Below are 25665 nucleotides of genomic sequence, written 5' to 3'. Positions count from 1 at the left end.
TTTTATGGAGCATTTCCAATTTTATGATTCAAGCGATACACAACTAAAGATGACTTGACCTAGATTTGTGAAAACTGGGAGGCATACCTATTAGCTTAAGACCTACAAAAAGTATTCTGTAGCCGTATGCTAAACCTAAAAGGAAGTCCGCCATTTTGAATTTATTTTGGGAATTGCACACCATCTTTGGCCTTTTGCACTCACAAAGCTTGTCAAAAACATTTTAGATGGTCCTTGTCCGATTTGACAGTACCCCAACGTGCCAGTACCCCGACGTGCAAGTACCCCAACGTGGCCCAGGTTGCGAGGGCCCTTTATAGCTGCTCGCAGATCTAGTTATTATTCTTATTATTATTCTTCTCCGCAAACAATCGCATTTTTGAGACACTAAACGTGACCAAAAACTCACCAAACTTTACACGCACATCAGGCCTGGCGAAAAATTTGATATTTTAAAGTCGCCATACATGATAACAGAAAAATGGTTCCTTAGCGCCCCCTACATAGGTTAAACGGATCCCTGTCCCGCTACGATTGTCCGACGGCTATGAAAATTGTGTGGCACCTGTAGCACATCCCAATGAACAAAAACCTCTTTGAAGTGTGTACCCTAAAATAGACAGAAAGTGAGGTATGAGTATTTAAATGTCCAATTTTTGCCAATTTTTGCACATTTACAGGGGTCATACTTTTGCCCGCTTCTCCTACACGGTTAACCCGATTGACTTCAAACTTGGGATGTACCATCTCAACACCTGGGACAACATCATTGTGAAAAATGAAAAGTTTTTGATATACTATATGACGGCGGCGGCGCATCAAATTTAGAGTTTAAAAATTCTTACTTCACGAAGCATTGCCGGTTGTACGTTTAATCTAGAGCTACAAAAATTGGTACACATATGTAACAGGCTATGACCTACAAAAAACTCTTTTTGAACCATATGCTAAACCTAACAGGAAGTCCACCATTTTGATTTATTTTGGAACGTGTTGCCATTTTTTTGGCCATTTCATTGGGGTCTTATTTTAACGAACTCCTCCTACAGTGTTTATCCGATCATCTTCAAACTTGGTGTGATTCATCTTAAGATGTTGAAGATGAAAAGTTATTGAAAGCTTTGTATTTCGTCGCACGCTGTTGTCATGGCATGCACTGTTTTTAAAGGAAAAAAATATATCCTTCAAGAAGCATTCCCATTTGTACGAAGCAGCTAGAGCTATGAAAATTTGTAGACATATGTAACAGCCCAAGATGTACAAAAAAGTCTCTTGGTGCCCTGTGCTAAACCCAACAGGAAGTCCCCCAGGGGCCGGGCATCACATTTTGAGCTAAAAAACTCCTCTTTAACAAAGCATACCCGGCTGTACGTTTCACATAGAGTTACCAAAATTTGTAGAGGTATATAACAGCCCTCGAGGTACAAAAAACTCTTTTTGAACCATATGCTAAACCTAACAGGACGTCCGCTATTTTGATTTACTTTGGAATATGTTGCCATTTTTTTTGGCCATTTCATAGGGGTCATATTTTAACAAACTCCTCCTACAGAGTTTATCCGATCATCTTCAAACTTGGTGTGATTCATCTTAAGATGTTGAAAATGAAAAGTTATTGAAAGTTTTTTATTTCGTCACACGTTGTTGTCGTGGCATGCACTTTTTGCAAAGGAAAAAAAATCTTATTAATGAAGCATTCCCAGTTGTACGAAGCAGCTAGAGCGACGAAAAATTGTAGACATATGTAACAGTCCAGGATGTACAAAAAAAGTCTCTTGGTGCCATGTGCTTAACCTAACAGGAAGTCCCCCAGGGGCCGGGCATCCCATTTTGAGCTAAAAAACTCCTCTTTAACGAAGCATTCCCGGTTGTACGTTTCACCTAGCGCTATGATAATATGCAGGCATACATAAGAGCCCATGATGTACAAAAAAAGTGTCTTGGAACCATGTGCTAAACCAAACAGGAAGTCTGCCATTTTGATTTATGATGGGATTTGTTGCCATTTTTTGTGGCCTTTTTCAGGGGTCATATTTTAACGAACCCCTCCTACAAAATTTATCCGACTGTCTTCAAACTTGGTGTGTTTCATCTTAAGATGTTTAAGATGCAAAGTGATCGAAAGTTTTTTATTTTGTAACACGCTGTTGCCATAGCAATGCATTGTTTGTCAAGTGCTGCTTTTTTTTTTTTATACACATGAAAACTCATGAAACTTTGCAAACACATCAGACTTGTCATGAACATGAATTTTCAGAGATTTATTGTGCAATTTGCAATAAATAGCGCCCTCTAGACATTTTTATGAAGCATTTCCGATTGTATGATTATGCTAGACCTACAAAAAAGTATTATGTAGCCATTTGCCAAACCAAAGAGGAAGTCCGCTATTTTGATTTTATTTTGGGAATTATACATCATTTTTGGCCTTTTTCATTAAACTTTGCACAGACAAGGCATGGAAAAAACTAACATTTTAAATGGTCCTTGTTCCATGTAACAGTTGTCAAGTGCTGCTTTTTTTTTTTTTTTTTATACACATGAAAACTCATGAAACTTTGCAAACACATCAGACTTGTCATGAACATGAATTTTTAGAGATTTATTGTGCAATTTGCAATAAATAGCGCCCTCTAGACATTTTTATGAAGCATTTCCGATTGTATGATTATGCTAGACCTACAAAAAAGTATTATGTAGCCATTTGCCAAACCAAAGAGGAAGTCCGCTATTTTGATTTTATTTTGGGAATTATGCATCATTTTTGGCCTCTTTCATTAAACTTTGCACAGACAAGGCATGGAAAAAACTAAAATTTTAAATGGTCCTTGTTCCATGTAACAGTACCCCAACGTGCCAGTACCCTGACGTGCAAGTAACCCAACGTTGTGCTCAATAGCGCCCTCTATGCATTTTTATGGAGCTTTTCCAATTGTATGATTCAAGCGATACACAACTAAAGATGACTTGACCAAGATTTATGAAAACTGGGAGGCATACCTATTAGCTTAAGACCTACAAAAGGTATTCTGTAGCCGTATGCTAAACCTAAAAGGAAGTCCACCATTTTGAATTTATTTTGGGAATTGCACACCATATTTTGCGTTTTGATTAAACTTTGCACACACAAGGCTTGTCAAAAACATTTTAGATGGTCCTTGTCCGATTTGACAGTACCCCAACGTGCCAGTACCCAGACGTGCAAGGACCCCAACGTGGCCCGGGTTGCGAGGGCCCTTTATAGCTGCTCGCAGCTCTAGTTATTATTATTCTTCTTCTTCTTCTTTTTCTTTGTTATTATTCTTTTCCGCAAACAACCACATTTTTGAGGCACTAAACATGAACGAAAACTCACCAAACTTTACACGCAGATCGGGTCTGGCGAAAAATTTGATATTTTAAAGTCGCCATACATGATAACAGAAAAATGGCTCTGTAGCGCCACCTACATAGGTTTAACGGATCCCTGTCCCGCTACGATTGTCCTATGGCTACGAAAATTGTGTGGCACCTGTAGCACATCCAGATGAACAAAAACCTCTTTGATATGTGTACCCTAAAATAGACAGGAAGTGAGGTATGAGTATTTGAATGTCCAATTTTGGCCCATTTTTGCACATTTACAGGGGTCATACTTTTGCCCGCTTCTCCTACACGGTTAACCCGATTGACTTCAAACTTGGGCTGTACCATCTCAACACCTGGGACAACATCATGGTAAAAAATCTAAAGTTTTTGACATACTATATGACGGTGGCGGGGCATCAAATTTACAGTTTCAAAATTCTTACTTAACGAAGCATTGCCGGTGGTACGTTTAATCTAGAGCTACGAAAATTGGTACACATATGTAACAGACTATGATCTACAAAAAAGCCTGTTGGTGCCATATGCTAAACCTAACAGGAAGTCCGCCAGAGGCGAGGCATCAAATTTTGTGTTTCAAAATTCTAACTTAATGAAGCATTCCCGGCTGTACATTTCACCTAGAGTTACCAATATTTGAAGACATATGTAACAGCCCTCAAGGTACAAAAAACTCTTTTTGAACCATATGCTAAACCGAACAGGAAGTCCGCCATTTTGATTTACTTTGGAACGTGTTGCCATTTTTTGGGCCATTTCATAGGGGTCTTATTTTAACGAACTCCTCCTACAGAGTTTATCCGATCATCTCCAAACTTGGTGTGATTCATCTTAAGATGTTGAAGATGAAAAGTTATTGAAAGCTTTTTATTTTGTCGCACGCTGTTGCCGTGGCATGCACAGTTTGCAAAGGAAAAAATTACTTCTTAATGAAGCATTCCCAGTTGTACGAAGCAGCTAGAGCTACGAAAATTTGTAGACAAATGTAACAGCCCACGATGTACAAAAAAGTCTCTTGGTGCCATGTGCTAAACCCAACAGGAAGTCCCGTAGGGGCCGGGCATCACATTTTGAGCTAAAAAACTCCTCTTTAACGAAGCATTCCCGGTTGTACGTTTCACCTAGCGCTATGATAATTTAGAGGCATACATAAGAGCCCACGATGTACAAAAAAGTCTCTTGGAACCATGTGCTAAACCAAACAGGAAGTCCGCCATTTTGATTTATGATGGGATTTGTAGCCTTTTTTTGTGGCCTTTTTTAGGGGTCATATTTTAACTCCTCCTACAAAATTCATTCGACCGTGTTCAAACTTGGTGTGTTTCATCTTAAGATGTTTAAGATGCAAATTTATCGAAAGTTTTTTATTTTGTCGCACGCTGCTGCTATAGCGATGCATTGGTTGCCAAGTAAAGTGCTGCTTTGTTTTTTTTTATCTATACATGTGTGAAAACTCGTGAAACTTTGCACACACATCAGACTTGTCATTAACATGAATTTTTAGAGATTTCGTGTGCAATTTGCAATAAATCGCACCCTCTATACATTTTTTATGGAGCATTTCCGATTGGATGATTCAAGCGCGAAATAACTAAAGATGACTTGACTTGACCTAGATTTGTGAAAACTCAGAGGCATACCTATTATATTATTATTATTTTTTGTACCTTACAAGATTATCTCTTGTGCCACATTAAACCCCTTTGCAGGCCTGAGCCAAACCACGGTCCATACATTTGATACCACTGCTTTATTTCAATGGTCAAGTACTTCATAACCACACCTACTTATGCTTGTCCTTGCATATATAGTAGACAACAAAGAGCTCTTTCAACAAAAGACATTTCCATCTACAAAGTCATACAAGGTAAGCACTCTATAAATTCTGCAATCACTACACTTCTATTCCTAAATTATCACTTCAAATACCAACAATGGTTAATACAGCTACAAATTTCTTGTATGTTTATGAAGTATGATACTGTATTTATTTCTACTCCTTTGCTTTTCTACAGAACATGAACAAATCACCAAGCAAATTCTCTTTTGATAAAGACCCTCTAATCATCTCCATACGCAAAGATTGCCAACTTTTTTCCGTAAGTATACAATACATAAACTAAACAGGACAACTTTCTCAATCATATACAGTATGCCATACATATATGTATTAAGTTCTCATTTATTAACAGGTTTGTTAAAGGCACCTTTAGTGTGTTTTTCTGTTTGTAATGTTTCTCCACGAGCACGTCTAGCCATTGATATCATGTAGAACACATATGCTAACCTTTTAGAGACAATTGAAGCTTACTTGCACAGTAGCCACTATCTTAACCACTTAATTCACATGTCTACTTGACAACTTATTACATGTAGTGAAATGGTACTTTGTGCGTCTTATGCTTTTTTCTGAACACTGCTTTTCAACTCTTTCCTTAAAACCAATACATGCGGTACTGTTATACTGTATAAATATATATGTCCGTGTGTATATATTTGTATATTCTTTCAAATAAACTCGTTTTGACACACACAGCCATTGAGTAACATGCAACACGACCACAACGTTTTGCACCAACACGTTACCTCTGCTATTTAGAATCATGGAATCTAACATGACTGATTTTCATTGAATGCTTTGTCATTACAGTATGCATGCATTGATCATGCTTTCAGTCGCAACGACTTATACCAGCGCAGCCTTGATCTTCATTCCCAAATGAACCAACTAGTCCATGTGACTCGAGTCAATCGAGCACTTGAAAAACAGATAGACTTCAAAACCAAGCTTGTGAAAGAACTCCAGACTGCATTGGATATAAAGGATGCATGTGATGCATTTGTCCGTGATGGTAAGCTATATGACATGGAAGACACACAAACACTAACACAGCAAGCATCCCCATCCTACACATTGTGTATAATGAATGACATGTTTGACAATGGACATTTTTACATTTTTTTGTTAATGCACGTTCCTTTTTTTCTGTTAGGAATATCTTGAAGGTAAAATTGGACTGTTAACTAAAACACTGACTGATTATTGAGCCGCAATTTCTCAATGTATATAATGTGAATACATACTACACTTGATTACTTTCAAATGTGACTGATATCATGTAGCTATGCTGTGATCTTGCCCTCTTTCATCCACTGATAGACACTTCAAAGTTCTTTTTTTTCTGTATCTTCTCAAAATAACTGACATATTCATGGAAAAGATTGTATTTAAATTCTATCATTATTAATTACTATTATTATGTTTATGTCTTTGCCCCTGATTATGATGTTTCTATACCATAGATTTTTTTTTTTAAATTTTTTTGGACATACAGTGACTTGACCTTTACAATACAAATTTTTACTAAGAAAAAATCAATCACACACCATAATATTTTATACTTATCCTGCATGTATCTGGACACACCATGCCAAATTTTACACTTACATAACCATTTATGTACCTGTCGTATCCTTACTTTTATTCATCATTTCATCACACAATCCTAAAACATTGCTTTTTGACCCAGAGGATTCAACTATACCATTTTTGCGTGTCTTATTACTTACTAGCTATATTATTTATTAACGGGCAAAAACTATGAATATAAGATCACCGTCAAATATTACGTCTGTAATATCCATATACAGTGCATTACATAATATGCATTTGTATTAAGACACTACCATGCTAAAAATATGCACACGACTGTTCTGTAAACTACACCTAAGACAACCAAACTTCACAGATCTAACATGATTCTTCATTCTTTTTTGTTCTACAGATGTATCAAATGCTGCCACACAGACAGAAGAAGCCACTGAGGACATGCACGAAGACGATGATCACAATATAACAGGACAGGTTAACCCCCCTGAAGTTTTAGCCCGCAGGTCAAAGCGTCCTAGGACTAATTCATCCATGGAGGTTACATTATCCTAAGACAGACTATGTGCTAACCCAAACTCTTTGACCCCAAGGGATTCATCTGTCCCAGAAAACTTTTACACTAAAGAGTTTATCTGTCCTAGGGCGCTGTTAACCCCAGGTTAAAGTGTTATTTAATCTGTCCTGTTACAACAGCTATACATAAACAGCTGCATTCCTCTCCTGTTCCATCTCTCGCACTTCTTTCATCTCTTTTTCTGCTCTACTTATACCTATGCTTGCTCATGTGCTTTTTTCCCCTTTAGATGATGTCATTGGTTAGCCTGCTTCAAAGCTAAATTTTTTCTTGAATAACTGTCACACATTTACTGTTTGCTGGACCCTACAAAACTGTCACAATACTTCACTATGTCATGAATACATATGTGTTGCACAGCGACACCACATTAAGAGTCATCAAAAAGCTTTTTATTTGATCACACACCATCTCTGTGCCATGCAATGTTTTCAAATAAACAGATGCTGGTTTTGAATATCAAACGAGCGACTTTTCATGAAACTTTGCACACACATCAGAAAGTCCACACTTTTGAATTTATTTTGGGAATTGTGCATCATTTTTGGCCTTTTACTGCACCTTTTTACACACAAGGCACGGCAAATGCATTTCTATTTTCCATGGTCCTTGTCTATTTAACAGTACCCCAACGTGCAAGTCCCCCGACCTGCATATACCCCAACGTGGCCCGGGTTGCGAGGGCCCTTTATAGCTGCTCGCAGCTCTAGTTATTATTATTATTATTCTTTATTCTCCGCAAACGATCGCGATTTTGGGTACCTAAACATTCACGAAAACTCACCGAACTTTGCACACTCCTCAGGCCCGGCGAAAAATTTGATATTATTAAGTCGTCATAACAATGCGACTCGATAGCGCCCCCTAGCGTAGAAAAATAAAAACCAAGCCCGGCACGTTTGAGCTAGAGCAACAAAAATTGGCAGGCACGTGTAGCACCCCGAGACGCACAAAAAAGTCAATTGGGACCATGTAGTTAAAATGTACAGGTAGTTAGCTATGAATTTTTTTATGTCCAATTTTGGCCTATTTTGGCACATTCACTGTGGTCATGCTTTTTCCCCCTTTGCAAACATTTTTCATCCAATTGACTTCAAACTTGGCATTTATCATCTCAAGACCTGAGAGAACAACTGGGCAAAACATCTTGCCTTTTTGAAATACTATATGACGGGGGCGGGGCATCAAATATTGCCTTTAAAATTTCATTTGTCCAGAAAGAGCAAATGCTTAATAACTCCCATGTTCAAGCTCCAAAAAATCTCAAACTTCTCAGGCAACGTAATAGTCACGGCCTGAAAACATCTATATGATAAAATTCAGTTATACATATAGCGCCACCTAGTGGTTACAATAAATGTCATACTTTACGTTTTTAGCTACTGTGCTGAGCTTGTTGAAGGGATCCATTTGAAAATTGGTCAGAAAAGCCTTAAGATGTTGATCATGCCCCACACCGAATATTGTAACTTTTCGCCAAAGGGCGTGGCCGCTACGGTGACGCAAAATCTGAAGATTTTTCGTGAAAATAAAAGCTGCATTAACTTGACCGAGATGATCCTATCTTCTCAAAATTTCACACATTTGATGAGAGTCCAGCCCTAAAGACATCTACTGACTTATATTTCATCTAACTGATAGCGCCACCTAGTGGCAATTTTTTTTCTTACGAATTTTCTTCTACGTTTTTCTCCAAACACGTTAACTGGACCTACCTCATATTTGCTCAGATGAGGGTTTCGGCCTTCATGATGTCACAACACGAAGTTTGTGAGTTTTCGCGAATTGCTGTGGGTGTGGCTAAGCGCTGTTCGCCAAGAAAACAACGCCAGTTTTGAGGGTCTAAACATGCACAGAAACTCATGAAACTTGGCACACACATCTGGCCTGGTAAAATGAGCAATATTTTATTGTTGATTGTGCTATTTTTACAAAAATGACTCAATAGCGCCCCCTCGAAATCTTTAACGAAGCAGCCCCGGTTGTACGTTTAAGCAAGAACGACGAATATTTTTAGGTGTATGAGGGAGCCCAAGACCTACAAAAAAGTCTCTTGTACCCATATGCTAAAATGAACAGGAAGTGAGCTACGAATTTTTGAATGTCCCATTTTTGACGATTTTTGCACATTCACAGGGGGCAGACTTTTGCCCACTTCTCCTACACGTTTCATCCGACTGAGTTAAGACTTGGCCTGGACCATGTCAAGACCTGAGCCAACGACAAGGGGAAAAATTTTGACTTTTCGAAATACTATATGATGAGGGCGGGGCATCAAAATTTGTGTTTCGCAATGAAAAAGGATATGCTTGATAACTCCCCGGTACATGCTCCAAAAAATCCCAAACTTGACATGTATGTTTATCGTCAAGGCCTGAAGTTATCTCTATGACAACATTCAGTTATATATGCAGCGCCACGTAGCCCTTGAGGCATGAAAAAAAAATACCCCACATATGGTATTTTGTACAAAAAATGTAAATTCATTCTAAGTGTGATAACGAAGTCATTTATGAATATTCTTTTAGTTTCCACCACTCAAAATGTTCACTGGCATCAGACTTATCCAAACATATATATTTTTTTATTTATTTTTGATAGCCTCTATGGACATTAAAAGCAATATCGTGAATGAAGGATATGCTTAATAACTCCACGGTACATGCTCCAAAAAAAATCCCACACTTGACATGTATGCTTATAATCAAGGCCTGAAGGTATCTCTATGACAACATTCAGTTATAAATACAGCGCCACCTAGCCCTTGAGGCTTATATAAAAAAAAATAAAAAAATACCCCACATACGGTATTTTGTACAAAAAATGTACACTCATTCTAAGTGTGATAACTAAGTCATTTATGAATATTCTTTTAGTTTCCACCACTCAAATTGTTCACTGGCTTGACACCGATCCAAACGTATGTATGTTTCCATTTTGTTTTATTCATTTTTGATTGCCCCTTTGGACAATAAAAGTAACATTGTGCAATGAGTACAACGAGCGATGATGTGTATATACACTTTTACAAAAAAATACCAATCAGGGCAACTCATTGCCTAAAAATAAAAAAGGACGCTGATTTTTGCAGGTCTTAACAATCACCAAAACCCGTTGAGCTTGACACACACACTGGCAAAAAAATATTCTACATGTAAACGTTTATTATGCCATTTTCAAAGAAATTTTGCTTCCAATATGCCAGTACCCCAATGTGCCAGTACCCCAACATGCAAGTACCACAACGTGCAAGGACCCCAACGTGGCCCGGGCTGCGAGGGCCCTTTATAGCTGCTCGCAGCTCTAGTTAGGGCCCGAGCAGCGACCGCTGCGAGGTCCCTATTGTTTTTGTAAAAATTATTATTATTAGGGCCCGAGCAGCGAGCGCTGCGAGGTCCCTATTGTTTTTGTAAAAATTATTATTATTATTAGGGCCCGAGCAGCGACCGCTGCGAGGTCCCTCTTGTTTTTGTAAGAATTATTAGGGCCCGAGCAGCGACCGCTGCGAGGTCCCTATTGTTTTTGTAAAAATTATTATTATTAGGGCCCGAGCAGCGACCGCTGCGAGGTCCCTATTGTTTTTGTAAAAATTATTATTATTATTATTATTATTATTATTATTATTATTAGGGCCCGAGCAGCGACCGCTGCGAGGTCCCTATTGTTCCTGAAGGAATTCTTATTATTATTCTTCTTCTTCTTTTTCTTTGTTATTATTCTTTTCCGCAAACAACCACATTTTTGAGGCACTAAACATGAACGAAAACTCACCAAACTTTACACGCAGATCGGGTCTGGCGAAAAATTTGATATTTTAAAGTCGCCATACATGATAACAGAAAAATGGCTCTGTAGCGCCACCTACATAGGTTTAACGGATCCCTGTCCCGCTACGATTGTCCTATGGCTACGAAAATTGTGTGGCACCTGTAGCACATCCAGATGAACAAAAACCTCTTTGATATGTGTACCCTAAAATAGACAGGAAGTGAGGTATGAGTATTTGAATGTCCAATTTTGGCCCATTTTTGCACATTTACAGGGGTCATACTTTTGCCCGCTTCTCCTACACGGTTAACCCGATTGACTTCAAACTTGGGCTGTACCATCTCAACACCTGGGACAACATCATGGTAAAAAATCTAAAGTTTTTGACATACTATATGACGGTGGCGGGGCATCACATTTACAGTTTCAAAATTCTTACTTAACGAAGCATTGCCGGTGGTACGTTTAATCTAGAGCTACGAAAATTGGTACACATATGTAACAGACTATAATCTACAAAAAAGCCTGTTGGTGCCATATGCTAAACCTAACAGGAAGTCCGCCAGAGGCGAGGCATCAAATTTTGTGTTTCAAAATTCTAACTTAATGAAGCATTCCCGGCTGTACATTTCACCTAGAGTTACCAATATTTGAAGACATATGTAACAGCCCTCAAGGTACAAAAAACTCTTTTTGAACCATATGCTAAACCGAACAGGAAGTCCGCCATTTTGATTTACTTTGGAACGTGTTGCCATTTTTTGGGCCATTTCATAGGGGTCTTATTTTAACGAACTCCTCCTACAGAGTTTATCCGATCATCTCCAAACTTGGTGTGATTCATCTTAAGATGTTGAAGATGAAAAGTTATTGAAAGCTTTTTATTTTGTCGCACGCTGTTGCCGTGGCATGCACAGTTTGCAAAGGAAAAAATTCCTTCTTAATGAAGCATTCCCAGTTGTACGAAGCAGCTAGAGCTACGAAAATTTGGAGACAAATGTAACAGCCCACGATGTACAAAAAAGTCTCTTGGTGCCATGTGCTAAACCAACAGGAAGTCCCGTAGGGGCCGGGCATCACATTTTGAGCTAAAAAACTCCTCTTTAACGAAGCATTCCCGGTTGTACGTTTCACCTAGCGCTATGATAATTTAGAGGCATACATAAGAGCCCACGATGTACAAAAAAGTCTCTTGGAACCATGTGCTAAACCAAACAGGAAGTCCGCCATTTTGATTTATGATGGGATTTGTAGCCTTTTTTTGTGGCCTTTTTTAGGGGTCATATTTTAACTCCTCCTACAAAATTCATCCGACCGTGTTCAAACTTGGTGTGTTTCATCTTAAGATGTTTAAGATGCAAATTTATCGAAAGTTTTTTATTTTGTCGCACGCTGCTGCTATAGCGATGCATTGGTTGCCAAGTAAAGTGCTGCTTTGTTTTTTTTTATCTATACATGTGTGAAAACTCGTGAAACTTTGCACACACATCAGACTTGTCATTAACATGAATTTTTAGAGATTTCTTGTGCAATTTGCAATAAATCGCACCCTCTATACATTTTTTATGGAGCATTTCCGATTGGATGATTCAAGCGCGAAATAACTAAAGATGACTTGACTTGACCTAGATTTGTGAAAACTCAGAGGCATACCTATTATATTATTATTATTTTTTGTACCTTACAAGATTATCTCTTGTGCCACATTAAACCCCTTTGCAGGCCTGAGCCAAACCACGGTCCATACATTTGATACCACTGCTTTATTTCAATGGTCAAGTACTTCATAACCACACCTACTTATGCTTGTCCTTGCATATATAGTAGACAACAAAGAGCTCTTTCAACAAAAGACATTTCCATCTACAAAGTCATACAAGGTAAGGACTCTATAAATTCTGCAATCACTACACTTCTATTCCTAAATTATCACTTCAAATACCAACAATGGTTAATACAGCTACAAATTTCTTGTATGTTTATGAAGTATGATACTGTATTTATTTCTACTCCTTTGCTTTTCTACAGAACATGAACAAATCACCAAGCAAATTCTCTTTTGATAAAGACCCTCTAATCATCTCCATACGCAAAGATTGCCAACTTTTTTCCGTAAGTATACAATACATAAACTAAACAGGACAACTTTCTCAATCATATACAGTATGCCATACATATATGTATTAAGTTCTCATTTATTAACAGGTTTGTTAAAGGCACCTTTAGTGTGTTTTTCTGTTTGTAATGTTTCTCCACGAGCACGTCTAGCCATTGATATCATGTAGAACACATATGCTAACCTTTTAGAGACAATTGAAGCTTACTTGCACAGTAGCCACTATCTTAACCACTTAATTCACATGTCTACTTGACAACTTATTACATGTAGTGAAATGGTACTTTGTGCGTCTTATGCTTTTTTCTGAACACTGCTTTTCAACTCTTTCCTTAAAACCAATACATGCGGTACTGTTATACTGTATAAATATATATGTCCGTGTGTATATATTTGTATATTCTTTCAAATAAACTCGTTTTGACACACACAGCCATTGAGTAACATGCAACACGACCACAACGTTTTGCACCAACACGTTACACTTACATAACCATTTATGTACCTGTCGTATCCTTACTTTTATTCATCATTTCATCACACAATCCTAAAACATTGCTTTTTGACCCAGATGATTCAACTATACCATTTTTGCGTGTCTTATTACTTACTAGCTATATTATTTATTAACGGGCAAAAACTATGAATATAAGATCACCGTCAAATATTACGTCTGTAATATCCATATACAGTGCATTACATAATATGCATTTGTATTAAGACACTACCATGCTAAAAATATGCACACGACTGTTCTGTAAACTACACCTAAGACAACCAAACTTCACAGATCTAACATGATTCTTCATTCTTTTTTGTTCTACAGATGTATCAAATGCTGCCACACAGACAGAAGAAGCCACTGAGGACATGCACGAAGACGATGATCACAATATAACAGGACAGGTTAACCCCCCTGAAGTTTTAGCCCGCAGGTCAAAGCGTCCTAGGACTAATTCATCCATGGAGGTTACATTATCCTAAGACAGACTATGTGCTAACCCAAACTCTTTGACCCCAAGGGATTCATCTGTCCCAGAAAACTTTTACACTAAAGAGTTTATCTGTCCTAGGGCGCTGTTAACCCCAGGTTAAAGTGTTATTTAATCTGTCCTGTTACAACAGCTATACATAAACAGCTGCATTCCTCTCCTGTTCCATCTCTCGCACTTCTTTCATCTCTTTTTCTCCTCTACTTATACCTATGCTTGCTCATGTGCTTTTTTCCCCTTTAGATGATGTCATTGGTTAGCCTGCTTCAAAGCTACATTTTTTCTTGAATAACTGTCACACATTTACTGTTTGCTGGACCCTACAAAACTGTCACAATACTTCACTATGTCATGAATACATATGTGTTGCACAGCGACACCACATTAAGAGTCATCAAAAAGCTTTTTATTTGATCACACACCATCTCTGTGCCATGCAATGTTTTCAAATGAACAGATGCTGGTTTTGAATATCAAACGAGCGACTTTTCATGAAACTTTGCACACACATCAGAAAGTCCACACTTTTGCATTTATTTTGGGAATTGTGCATCATTTTTGGCCTTTTACTGCACCTTTTTACACACAAGGCACGGCAAATGCATTTCTATTTTCCATGGTCCTTATCTATTTAACAGTACCCCAACGTGCAAGTCCCCCGACTTGCATATACCCCAACGTGGCCCGGGTTGCGAGGGCCCTTTATAGCTGCTCGCAGCTCTAGTTATTATTATTATTATTATTATTATTATTATTATTCTTCTTCTTCTTTATTCTCCGCAAACGATCGCAATTTTGGGTACCTAAACATTCACGAAAACTCACCGAACTTTGCGCACTCTTCGGGCCCGGCGAAAAATTTGATATTATGAAGGCGTCATAACAACGCGACTCTATAGCACCCCCTAGCGTAGAAAAATAATAACCAAGCCCGGCACGTTTGAGCTAGAGCAACAAAAATTGGCAGGCACGTGTAGCACCCCGAGACGCACAAAAAAGTCTATTGGGACCATGTAGCTAAAATGTACAGGAAATGAGCTATGAATTTTTTAATGTCCAATTTTGGCCTATTTTGGCACATTCACTGTGGTCATGCTTTTTCCCCCTTTGCAAACATTTTTCATCCAGTTGACTTCAAAATTGGCATTTATCATCTCAAGACCTGAGACAACAACTGGGCAAAAAACCTTGACTTTTTGAAATACTATATGACGGGGGCGGGGCATCAAATATTGCCTTGAAAATTTCATTTGTCCAGAAAGAGCAAATGCTTAATAACTCCCATGTTCAAGCTCCGAAAAATCTCAAACTTCTCAGAAAACGTAATAGTCACGGCCTGAAAACATCTATATGATAAAATTCAGTTATACATATAGTGCCACCTAGTGGTAACAATAAATGTCATACTTTACATTTTTAGCTACAGTGCTGAGCTCGTTGAAGGGATCCAGTTGAAAATTGGTCAGAAAAGCCTTAAGATGTTGATCATGCCCCACACCGAATATTGTAACTTTTCGCCAAAGGGCGTGGCCGCTACGGTGACGCAAAGTCTGAAGATTTTTCGTGACAATAAAAGCTGCATTAACTTGACCGAGATGATCCTATCTTCTCAAAATTTCACACATTTGATGAGAGTCCAGCCCTAAAGACATCTACGAACTTATATTTCATCTTACTGATAGCGCCACCTAGTGGCATTTTTTTTTTCTTACAAATTTTCTTCTACGTTTTTGTCCAAACACGTTAACTGGACCTACCTCAGATTTGCTCAGATGAGGGTTACGGCCTTCATGATGTCACAACACGAAGTTTGTGAGTTTTCGTGAATTGCTGTGGGCGTGGCTAAGCGCTGTTCGCCAAGAAAACAACGCCGGTTTTGAGGGTCTAAACATGCACAGAAACTCATGAAACTTGGCACACACATCTGGCCTGGTAAAATGAGCAATATTTTAATGTTGATTGTGCTATTTTTACAAAAATGACTCAATAGCGCCCCCTAGAAAATTTTAACGAAGCAGCCCCGGTTGTACGTTTAAGCAAGATCTACGAAAAATTTTAGGTGTATGAGGGAGCCCAAGACCTACATAAAAGTCTCTTGGACCCATATGCTAAAATGAACAGGAAGTGAGCTACGAATTTTTGAATGTCCCATTTTTAATGATTTTTGCACATTTACAGGGGGCATACTTTTGCCCACTTCTTCTCCACGTTTCATCCGACTGAGTTAAGACTTGGCCTGGACAATGTCAAGACCTGAGCCAACGACAGGGGGGAAAATCTTGACTTTTCGAAATACTATATGATGAGGGCGTGGCATCAAAATTTGTGTTTCGCAATGAAAAAGGATATACTTGATAACTCCCCGGTACATGCTCCAAAAAATCCCAAACTTGACATGTATGTTTATCGTCAAGGCCTGAAGTTATCTCTATGACAACATTCAGTTATATATGCAGCGCCACCTAGCCCTTGAGGCATGAAAAAAAAATACCCCACATACGGTATTTTGTACAAAAAATGTAAACTCATTCTAAGTGTGATAACGAAGTCATTTATGAATATTCTTTTAGTTTCCACCACTCAAAATGTTCACTGGCATCAGACTTATCCAAACATATATATATTTTTATTTATTTTTGATAGCCTCTATGGACATTAAAAGCAATATCGTGAATGAAGGATATGCTTAATAACTCCACGGTACATGCTATAAAAAAAATCCCACACTTGACATGTATGCTTATAATCAAGGCCTGAAGGTATCTCTATGACAACATTCAGTTATAAATACAGCGCCACCTAGCCGTTGAGGCTTATATAAAAAAAATTAAAAAAATACCCCACATACGGTATTTTGTACAAAAAATGTACACTCATTCTAAGTGTGATAACTAAGTCATTTATGAATATTCTTTTAGTTTCCACCACTCAAATTGTTCACTGGCTTCACACCGATCCAAACGTATGTACGTTTCCATTTTGTTTTATTCATTTTTGATTGCCCCTTTGGACAATAAAATAAACATTGTGCAATGAGTACAACGAGCGATGATGTGTATATACACTTTTACAAAAAAATACCAATCAGGGCAACTCATTGCCTAAAAATAAATAAGGATGCTGATTTTTGCAGGTCTTAACAATCACTAAAGTCCGTTGAGCTTGACAGACACTGGCAAAAAAAATATTCTACATGTAAACGTTTATTATGCCATTTTCAAAGAAATTTTGCTTCCAATATGCCAGTACCCCAACGTGCCAGTACCCCAACGTGGCCCGGGCTGCGAGGGCCCTTTATAGCTGCTCGCAGCTCTAGTTATTCTTCTTCTTCTTCTTCTTCTTCTTCTTCTTTATTCTCCGCAAACGATCGCATTTTTGAGGGCCTAAACATTTACGAAAACTCACCAAACTTTGCAGTCTCTTCGGGCCCGGCGAAAAATTTGATATTATGTAGTTGTCATAACAACGCGACTCTATAGCGCCACCTAGCTTAGAAAAATAAAAACCAATCCCGGCCCGTTTGAGCTAGAGCTACGAAAATTGGCAGGCACGTGTAGCACTCCGAGACGCACAAAAAAGTCAGTGGAAGCCATTTCCTAAAATGTACAGGAAGTGAGCTATGAATTTTTTAATGTCCAATTTTGGCCTATTTTGGCACATTCACTGTGGTCATACTTTTTCCCCCTATGCAAACATTTTTCATCCCATTGACTTTAAACTTGGCATTTATGATCTCAAGACCTAAGAGAACAACTAGGCAAAAAATCTTGCCTTTTCGAAATACTATATGACGGGGGCGGGGCATCAAATATTGCCTTTAAAATTTCATTTGTCCAGAAAGAGCAAATGCTGAATAACTCCCATGTTCAAGCTCCAAAAAATCTCAAACTTCTCAGGCAACGTAATAGTCACGGCCTGAAAACATCTATATGATAAAATTCAGTTATACATATAGCGCCACCTAGTGGTAACAATAAATGTCATACTTTACGTTTTTAGCTACTGTGCCGAGCTCGTTGAAGGGATCCAGTTGAAAATTGGTCAGAAAAGCCTTAAGATGTTGATCATGCCCCACACCGAATATTGTAACTTTTCGCCAAAGGGCGTGGCCGCTACGGTGACGCAAAGTCCGAAAATTTTTCGTGACAATAAAAGCTGCATGAACTTGACCGAGATGATCCTATCTTCTCAAAATTTCACACATTTGATGAGAGTCCAGCCCTTAAGACATCTACGAACTTATATTTCATCTTACTGATAGCGCCATCTAGTGGCAATTTTTTTTTAAACGAATTTTCTTCTACGTTTTTCTCCAAACACGTTAACTGGACCTACCTCATATTTGCTCAGATGAGGGTTTCGGCCTTCATGGTGTCACAACACGAAGGTTGTGAGTTTTCGTGAATTGCTGTGGGCGTGGCTAAGCGCTGTTCGCCAAGAAAACAACGCCAGTTTTGAGGGTCTAAACATGCACAGAAACTCATGAAACTTGGCACACATATCTGGCCTGGTAAAATGAGCAATATTTTATTGTTGATTGTGCTATTTTTACAAAAATGACTCAATAGCGCCCCCTAGAAGTTTTTAACGAAGCAGCCCCAGTTGTACGTTTAAGCAAAAACGACGAATATTTTTAGGTGTATGAGGGAGCCCAAGACCTACAAAAACGTCTCTTGGACCCATGTGCTAAAATAAACAGGAAGTGAGCTACGAATTTTTGAATGTCCCATTTTTTACGAATTTAGCACATTTACAGGGGGCATACTTTTGCCCACTTCTCCTACACGTTTCATCCGACTGACTTCAGACTTGACCTGGACCATGTCAAGACCTGAGCCAACGACAGGGGGAAAAAATCTTGACTTTTCGGAATACTATATGATGAGGGCGGGGCATCAAATTTTGTGTTTCACAATGAAAAAGGATAGGCTTAATAACTCCCCGGTACATGCTCAAAAAAATCCCAAATTTGACATGTATGTTTAGAGTCAAGGCCTGAAGGTATCTATATGACAACATTCAGTTATATATGCAGCGCCACCTAGCCCTTGAGGCAAAACAAAAAAATACCCCACATACGGTATTTTGTTCAAAAAATGTAAACTCATTCTAAGTGTGATAACTAAGTCATTTATGAATATTCTTTTCTTTTCAACCACTCAAAATGTTCACTAGCATCAGACCTATCCAAACATGCGTATTTTTTATTTAGTTTTATTTATTTTTGATAGCCTCTATTGACGTTAATAGCAGTATCGTGAATGAAGGATATGCTGAATAACTCCCCGGTACATGCTTCAAAAAATCCCAAACTTGACATGTATATTTATAGTCAAGGCCTGAAGGTATCTCTATGACAAAATTTAGTTATAAATACTGCGCCACCTAGTCCTTGAGGCATTAAAAACAAAAAAACGAAAAAAAAAAAAAAAAAACCACTTACGGTATTTTGAACAAAATTTGTGAACTTGTAAGTGTTATAACTAAGTCATTTATGAATATTCTTTTACTTTCCACTACTCAAGGTGTTCACTGGTATCAGACCGATCCAAACATCTGTAGTTTTTTTATTCAGTTTCATTTTTTTTTGATCGCCTCTATGGACAATAAAAGCAACATTGTGCAATGAGTACAAGCGATGATGGGTATACATACTTTTGCAAAAAAAAAACAGTCAGGTCAACTCATTCCCTAAAAAAGGAAGCTGATTTTTGCAGATCTTGACAATCACCAAAACACATTGAGCTTCACACACACATCTCACCTGGCAAAAAAAAAATTCACATGTAAAGGTTTATCATGCCATGTTCAAAGAAATTTTGCTCCTAATGTGCCAGTACCCCAATGTGCGAGTACCCCAACGTGCAAGTACCCCAACGTGCAAGTACCCCAACGTGGCCCGGGCTGCGAGGGCCCTTTATAGCTGCTCGCAGCTCTAGTTATTATTATTATTATTATTATTATTAGGGCCCGAGCAGCGACCGCTGCGAGGTCCCTATTGTTTTTCAAGGAATTCTTATTATTCTTCTTCTTTTTATTTGTTATTATTCTTTTCCGCAAACAATCACATTTTTGAGACACTAAACGTGAACGAAAACTCACCAAACTTTACACACACGTCAGGCCTGGCGAAAAATTTGATATTTTAAAGTCGCCATAGGTGATAACAGAAAAATGGCTCCATAGCGCCACCTACATAGGTTAAACAGATCCCTGGCCCGCTACGATTGTCCGACGGCTATGAAAATTGTGTGGCACCTGTAGCACATCCAGATGAACAAAAACCTCTTTGATGTGTGTACCCTAAAATAGACAGGAAGTGAGATATGAGTATTTAAATGTCCAATTTTGGCCAATTTTTGCACATTTACAGGGGTCATACTTTTGCCTGCTTCTCCTACACGGTTAATCCAATTGACTTCAAACTTGGGATGTACCATCTCAAGACCTGGGACAACACCATGGTAAAAAATCTAAAGTTTTCGACATACTATATGACGGCGGTGGGGCATCAAATTTAGAGTTTCAAAACTCTTACTAAACGTAGTATTGCCGGTTGTATGTTTAACCTAGAGCTACGAAAATTGGTACACATATGTAACAGACTATGACCTACAAAAAAGTCTGTTGGTGCCATATGCTAAACCCAACAGGAAGTCCGCCAGAGGCGGGGCATCAAATTTTGCATTTCAAAATTCTTACTTAATGAAGCATTCCCGGCTGTACGTTTCACCTAGAGTTACCAAAATTTAAAGACATATGTAACAGCCCTCAAGGTACAAAAAACTCTTTTTGAACCATATGCTAAACCGAACAGGAAGTCCGCCATTTTGATTTACTTTGGAACGTGTTGCCATTTTTTGGGCCATTTCATAGGGGTCTTATTTTAACGAACTCCTCCTACAGAGTTTATCCGATCATCTCCAAACTTGGTGTGATTCATCTTAAGATGTTGAAGATGAAAAGTTATTGAAAGCTTTTTATTTTGTCGCACGCTGTTGCCGTGGCATGCACTGTTGGCAAAGGAAAAAACAATCCTTCTTAATGCAGCGTTCCCAGTTGGACGAAGCAGCTCGAGCTACAAAAATTTGTAGACATATGTACACATTTGTCCACATATATATATTTACATATGCATGTAAAAAAATTATGTCAGGCTAAACTAAATGGTTGATTAGGCCCCACACATTCTCACCTTACCATACCCGGCCCTCTTTGCAAAAGGTTTGAACACTCCTGGCCTAAACCTAGGTGTATACTCAAACTATGCACGCACATAAAGCCTGGAACAAAATGTGTAATTTAGAGGGTTCTTGTTTTGTTTTTTGTATTCCTTATATTTCATGTCATTATACTTGACACACTATTTTTACTACTCACTGAATCAGTTATAAGAACATTTAATTGATACAATCCAATCACATCCTAGAGAATTGAAAACACATTCAATCATGAGGTTGTTAAGACACATTTACTTCTGTAGCACTTAACCACAAACAAGTTGCGACATCCCCTGATCTAACCCTCCAACCGGGCAAGGAAAAACTTTCAGGGGTCATATTTTAACGAACCCCTCCTACAAAATTTATCCGACTGTCTTCAAACTTGGTGTGTTTCATCTTAAGATGTTTAAGATGCAAAGTAATCGAAAGTTTTTTATTTTGTAACACGCTGTTGCCATAGCAATGCATTGTTTGTCAAGTGCTGCTTTTTTTTTTTATACACATGAAAACTCATGGAACTTTGCAAACACATCAGACTTGTCATGAACATGAATTTTCAGAGATTTATTGTGCAATTTGAAATAAATAGCGCCCTCTAGACCTTTTTATGAAGCATTTCCGATTGTATGATTATGCTAGACCTACAAAAAAGTATTATGTAGCCATTTGCCAAACCAAAGAGGAAGTCCGCTATTTTGATTTTATTTTGGGAATTATACATAATTTTTGGCCTTCTTCATTAAACTTTGCACAGACAAGGCATGGAAAAAACTAACATTTTAAATGGTCCTTGTTCCATGTAACAGTACCCCAACGTGCCAGTACCCTGACGTGCAAGTAACCCAACGTTGTGCTCAATAGCGCCCTCTATGCATTTTTATGGAGCATTTCCAATTGTATGATTCAAGCGATACACAACTAAAGATGACTTGACCTAGATTTGTGAAAACTGGGAGGCATACCTATTAGCTTAAGACCTACAAAAAGTATTCTGTAGCCGTATGCTAAACCTAAAAGGAAGTCCGCCATTTTGAATTTATTTTGGGAATTTGGCACCATATTTTGCGTTTTGATTAAACTTTGCACACACAAGGCTTGTCAAAAACATTTTAGATGGTCCTTGTCCTATTTGACAGTACCCCAACGTGCCAGTACCCCGACGTGCAAGTACCCCAACGTGGCACGCCTTTGCTGTAGCGATGCATTGTTTGCAAAGAATTTTTTTTTTTTATATGATTCAGCTAGATGTGTGAATATTGGGAGGCATACCTATCAGCCGAATACCTCGACAAAGCATTCCATAGCAATGTGAACAAACACAAAAAGCATGGCAAAACATTTACAATTTAGACGGTTTCTTATGAAACAGTACCCTAACGTGCCAGTACCCCGACGTGCAAATACCCCAACGTGGCACGGGTTGCGAGGGCCCTTTATAGCTGCTCGCAGCTCTAGTTATTATTATTATTCTTCTTTATTCTCCGCAAACGATCGCGATTTTGGGTACCTAAACATTCACGAAAACTCACCGAACTTTGCACACTCCTCAGGCCCGGCGAAAAATTTGATATTATTAAGTCGTCCTAACAATGCGACTCGATAGCGCCCCCTAGCGTAGAAAAATAAAAACCAAGCCCGGCACGTTTGAGCTAGAGCAACAAAAATTGGCAGGCACGTGTAGCACCCCGAGACGCACAAAAAAGTCTATTGGGACCATGTAGCTAAAATGTACAGGAAGTGAGCTATGAATTTTTTTACGTCCAATTTTGGCCTATTTTGGCACATTCACTGTGGTCATGCTTTTTCCCCCTTTGCAAACATTTTTCATCCAATTGACTTCAAACTTGGCATTTATCATCTTAAGACCTGAGAGAACAACTGGGCAAAACATCTTGCCTTTTTGAAATACTATATGACGGGGGCGGGGCATCAAATATTGCCTTTAAAATTTCATTTGTCCAGAAAGAGCAAATGCTTAATAACTCCCATGTTCAAGCTCCAAAAAATCTCAAACTTCTCAGGCAACGTAATAGTCACGGCCTGAAAACATCTATATGATAAAATTCAGTTATACATATAGCGCCACCTAGTGGTTACAATAAATGTCATACTTTACGTTTTTAGCTACTGTGCTGAGCTTGTTGAAGGGATCCATTTGAAAATTGGTCAGAAAAGCCTTAAGGTGTTGATCATGCCCCACACCGAATATTGTAACTTTTCACCAAAGGGCGTGGCCGCTACGGTGACGCAAAGTCTGAAGATTTTTCGTGAAAATAAAAGCTGCATTAACTTGACCGAGATGATGCTATCTTCTCAAAATTTCACACATTTGATGAGAGTCCAGCCCTAAAGACATCTACTGACTTATATTTCATCTAACTGATAGCGCCACCTAGTGGCAATTTTTTTTCTTACAAATTTTCTTCTACGTTTTTCTCCAAACACGTTAACTGGACCTACCTCATATTTGCTCAGATTAGGGTTTCGGCCTTCATGATGTCACAACACGAAGTTTGTGAGTTTTCGCGAATTGCTGTGGGTGTGGCTAAGCGCTGTTCGCCAAGAAAACAACGCCAGTTTTGAGGGTCTAAACATGCACAGAAACTCATGAAACTTGGCACACACATCTGGCCTGGTAAAATGAGCCATATTTTATTGTTGATTGTGCTATTTTTAAAAAAATGACTCAATAGCGCCCCCTAGACGTTTTTAACAAAGCAGCCCCGGTTGTACGTTTAAGCAAGAACGACGAATATTTTTAGGTGTATGAGGGAGCCCAAGACCTACAAAAAAGTCTCTTGGACCCATATACTAAAATGAACAGGAAGTGAGCTACGAATTTTTGAATGTCCCATTTTTGACGATTTTTGCACATTCACAGGGGGCAGACTTTTGCCCACTTCTCCTACACGTTTCATCCGACTGAGTTAAGACTTGACCTGGACCATGTCAAGACCTGAGCCAACGACAGGGGGAAAAATCTTGACCTTTCGAAATACTATATGATGAGGGCGGGGCATCAAAATTTGTGTTTCGCACTGAAAAAGGATATGCTTAATAACTCCCCGGTACATACTCCAAAAAATCCCAAACTTGACATGTATGTTTATCGTCAAGGCCTGAAGCTATCTCTATGACAACATTCAGTTATATATGCAGCGTCACCTAGCCCTTGAGGCATAAAAAAAAAATACCCCACATACGGTATTTTGTACAAAAAATGTAAACTCATTCTAAGTGTGATAACTAAGTCATTTATGAATATTCTTTTAGTTTCCACCACTCAAAATGTTCACTGGCATCAGACTTATCCAAACATATATATATTTTTATTTATTTTTGATAGCCTCTGTGGACATTAAAAGCAATATCGTGAATGAAGGATATGCATAATAACTCCACGGTACATGCTCCAAAAAAAATCCCACACTTGACATGTATGCTTATAATCAAGGCCTGAAGGTATCTCGATGACAACATTCAGTTATAAATACAGCGCCACCTAGCCCTTGAGGCTTATATTAAAAAAAAAACCCACATACGGTATTTTGTACAAAAAAATTTAAACTCATTCTAAGTGTGATGACTAAGCCATTTATGAATATTCTTTTAGTTTCCACCACTCAAATTGTTCACTGGCTTCACACCGATCCAAATGTATGTACGTTTCCATTTTGTTTTATTCATTTTTGATTGCCCCTTTGGACAATAAGAGTAACATTGTGCAATGAGTACAACGAGCGATGATGTATATATACACTTTTACAAAAAATATCAATCAGGGCAACTCATTGCCTAAAAATAAAAAAGGACGCTGATTTTTGCAGGTCTTAACAATCACCAAAACCCGTTGAGCTTGACACACACTGGCAAAAAAAATATTCTACATGTAAACGTTTATTATGCCATTTTCAAAGAAATTTTGCTTCCAATATGCCAGTACCCCAACGTGCCAGTACCCCAACGTGCCAGTACCCTAACGTGCAAGTACCCCAACGTGCAAGGACTCCAACGTGGCCCGGGCTGCGAGGGCCCTTTATAGCTGCTCGCAGCTCTAGTTATTATTCTTCTTCTTCTTCTTCTTCTTTATTCTCCGCAAACAATCGCGATTTTGGGTACCTAAATATTCACGAAAACTCACCGAACTTTGCACACTCCTCAGGTCCGGCGAAAAATTTGATATTATGAAGTCGTTATAACAACGCGACTCTATAGCGCCCCCTAGCATAGAAAAA

At 38.4% G+C, this 25665-nt stretch overlaps 2 protein-coding genes and 1 long non-coding RNA gene across 8 annotated transcripts in view; 2 read left to right on the top strand and 1 right to left on the bottom strand.

Moving 5' to 3' along the window:
• Nucleotides 1–7789, top strand: part of LOC144030207 (uncharacterized) — a 53225-nt gene extending 45436 nt beyond the window's left edge. The window contains exons 2-5 of the mRNA XM_077536290.1: nt 5178–5233; nt 5382–5465; nt 6017–6218; nt 7152–7789. Coding sequence (XP_077392416.1) covers nt 5385–5465; nt 6017–6218; nt 7152–7309 — 441 coding nt within the window. The 5' untranslated portion in view covers nt 5178–5233; nt 5382–5384 and the 3' untranslated portion in view covers nt 7310–7789. The remainder of the gene's footprint in view (nt 1–5177; nt 5234–5381; nt 5466–6016; nt 6219–7151) is intronic.
• The window catches only part of lmln (leishmanolysin-like (metallopeptidase M8 family)), a 216887-nt gene that overhangs the window by 35326 nt on the left and 155896 nt on the right, over nt 1–25665 (bottom strand). The gene's annotated exons all lie outside the window — the stretch shown is intronic.
• The window catches only part of LOC144030208 (uncharacterized), a 114284-nt gene that overhangs the window by 39811 nt on the left and 48808 nt on the right, over nt 1–25665 (top strand). The window lies entirely within an intron of this gene.

The sequence above is a fragment of the Festucalex cinctus genome, chromosome 11 (genome assembly GCF_051991245.1).
Source record: "Festucalex cinctus isolate MCC-2025b chromosome 11, RoL_Fcin_1.0, whole genome shotgun sequence".
Lineage (NCBI taxonomy): Eukaryota > Metazoa > Chordata > Actinopteri > Syngnathiformes > Syngnathidae > Festucalex > Festucalex cinctus.
Note: the sequence above shows the minus strand (reverse complement) of the source record. Positions and strands in the feature narration are given on the sequence as shown.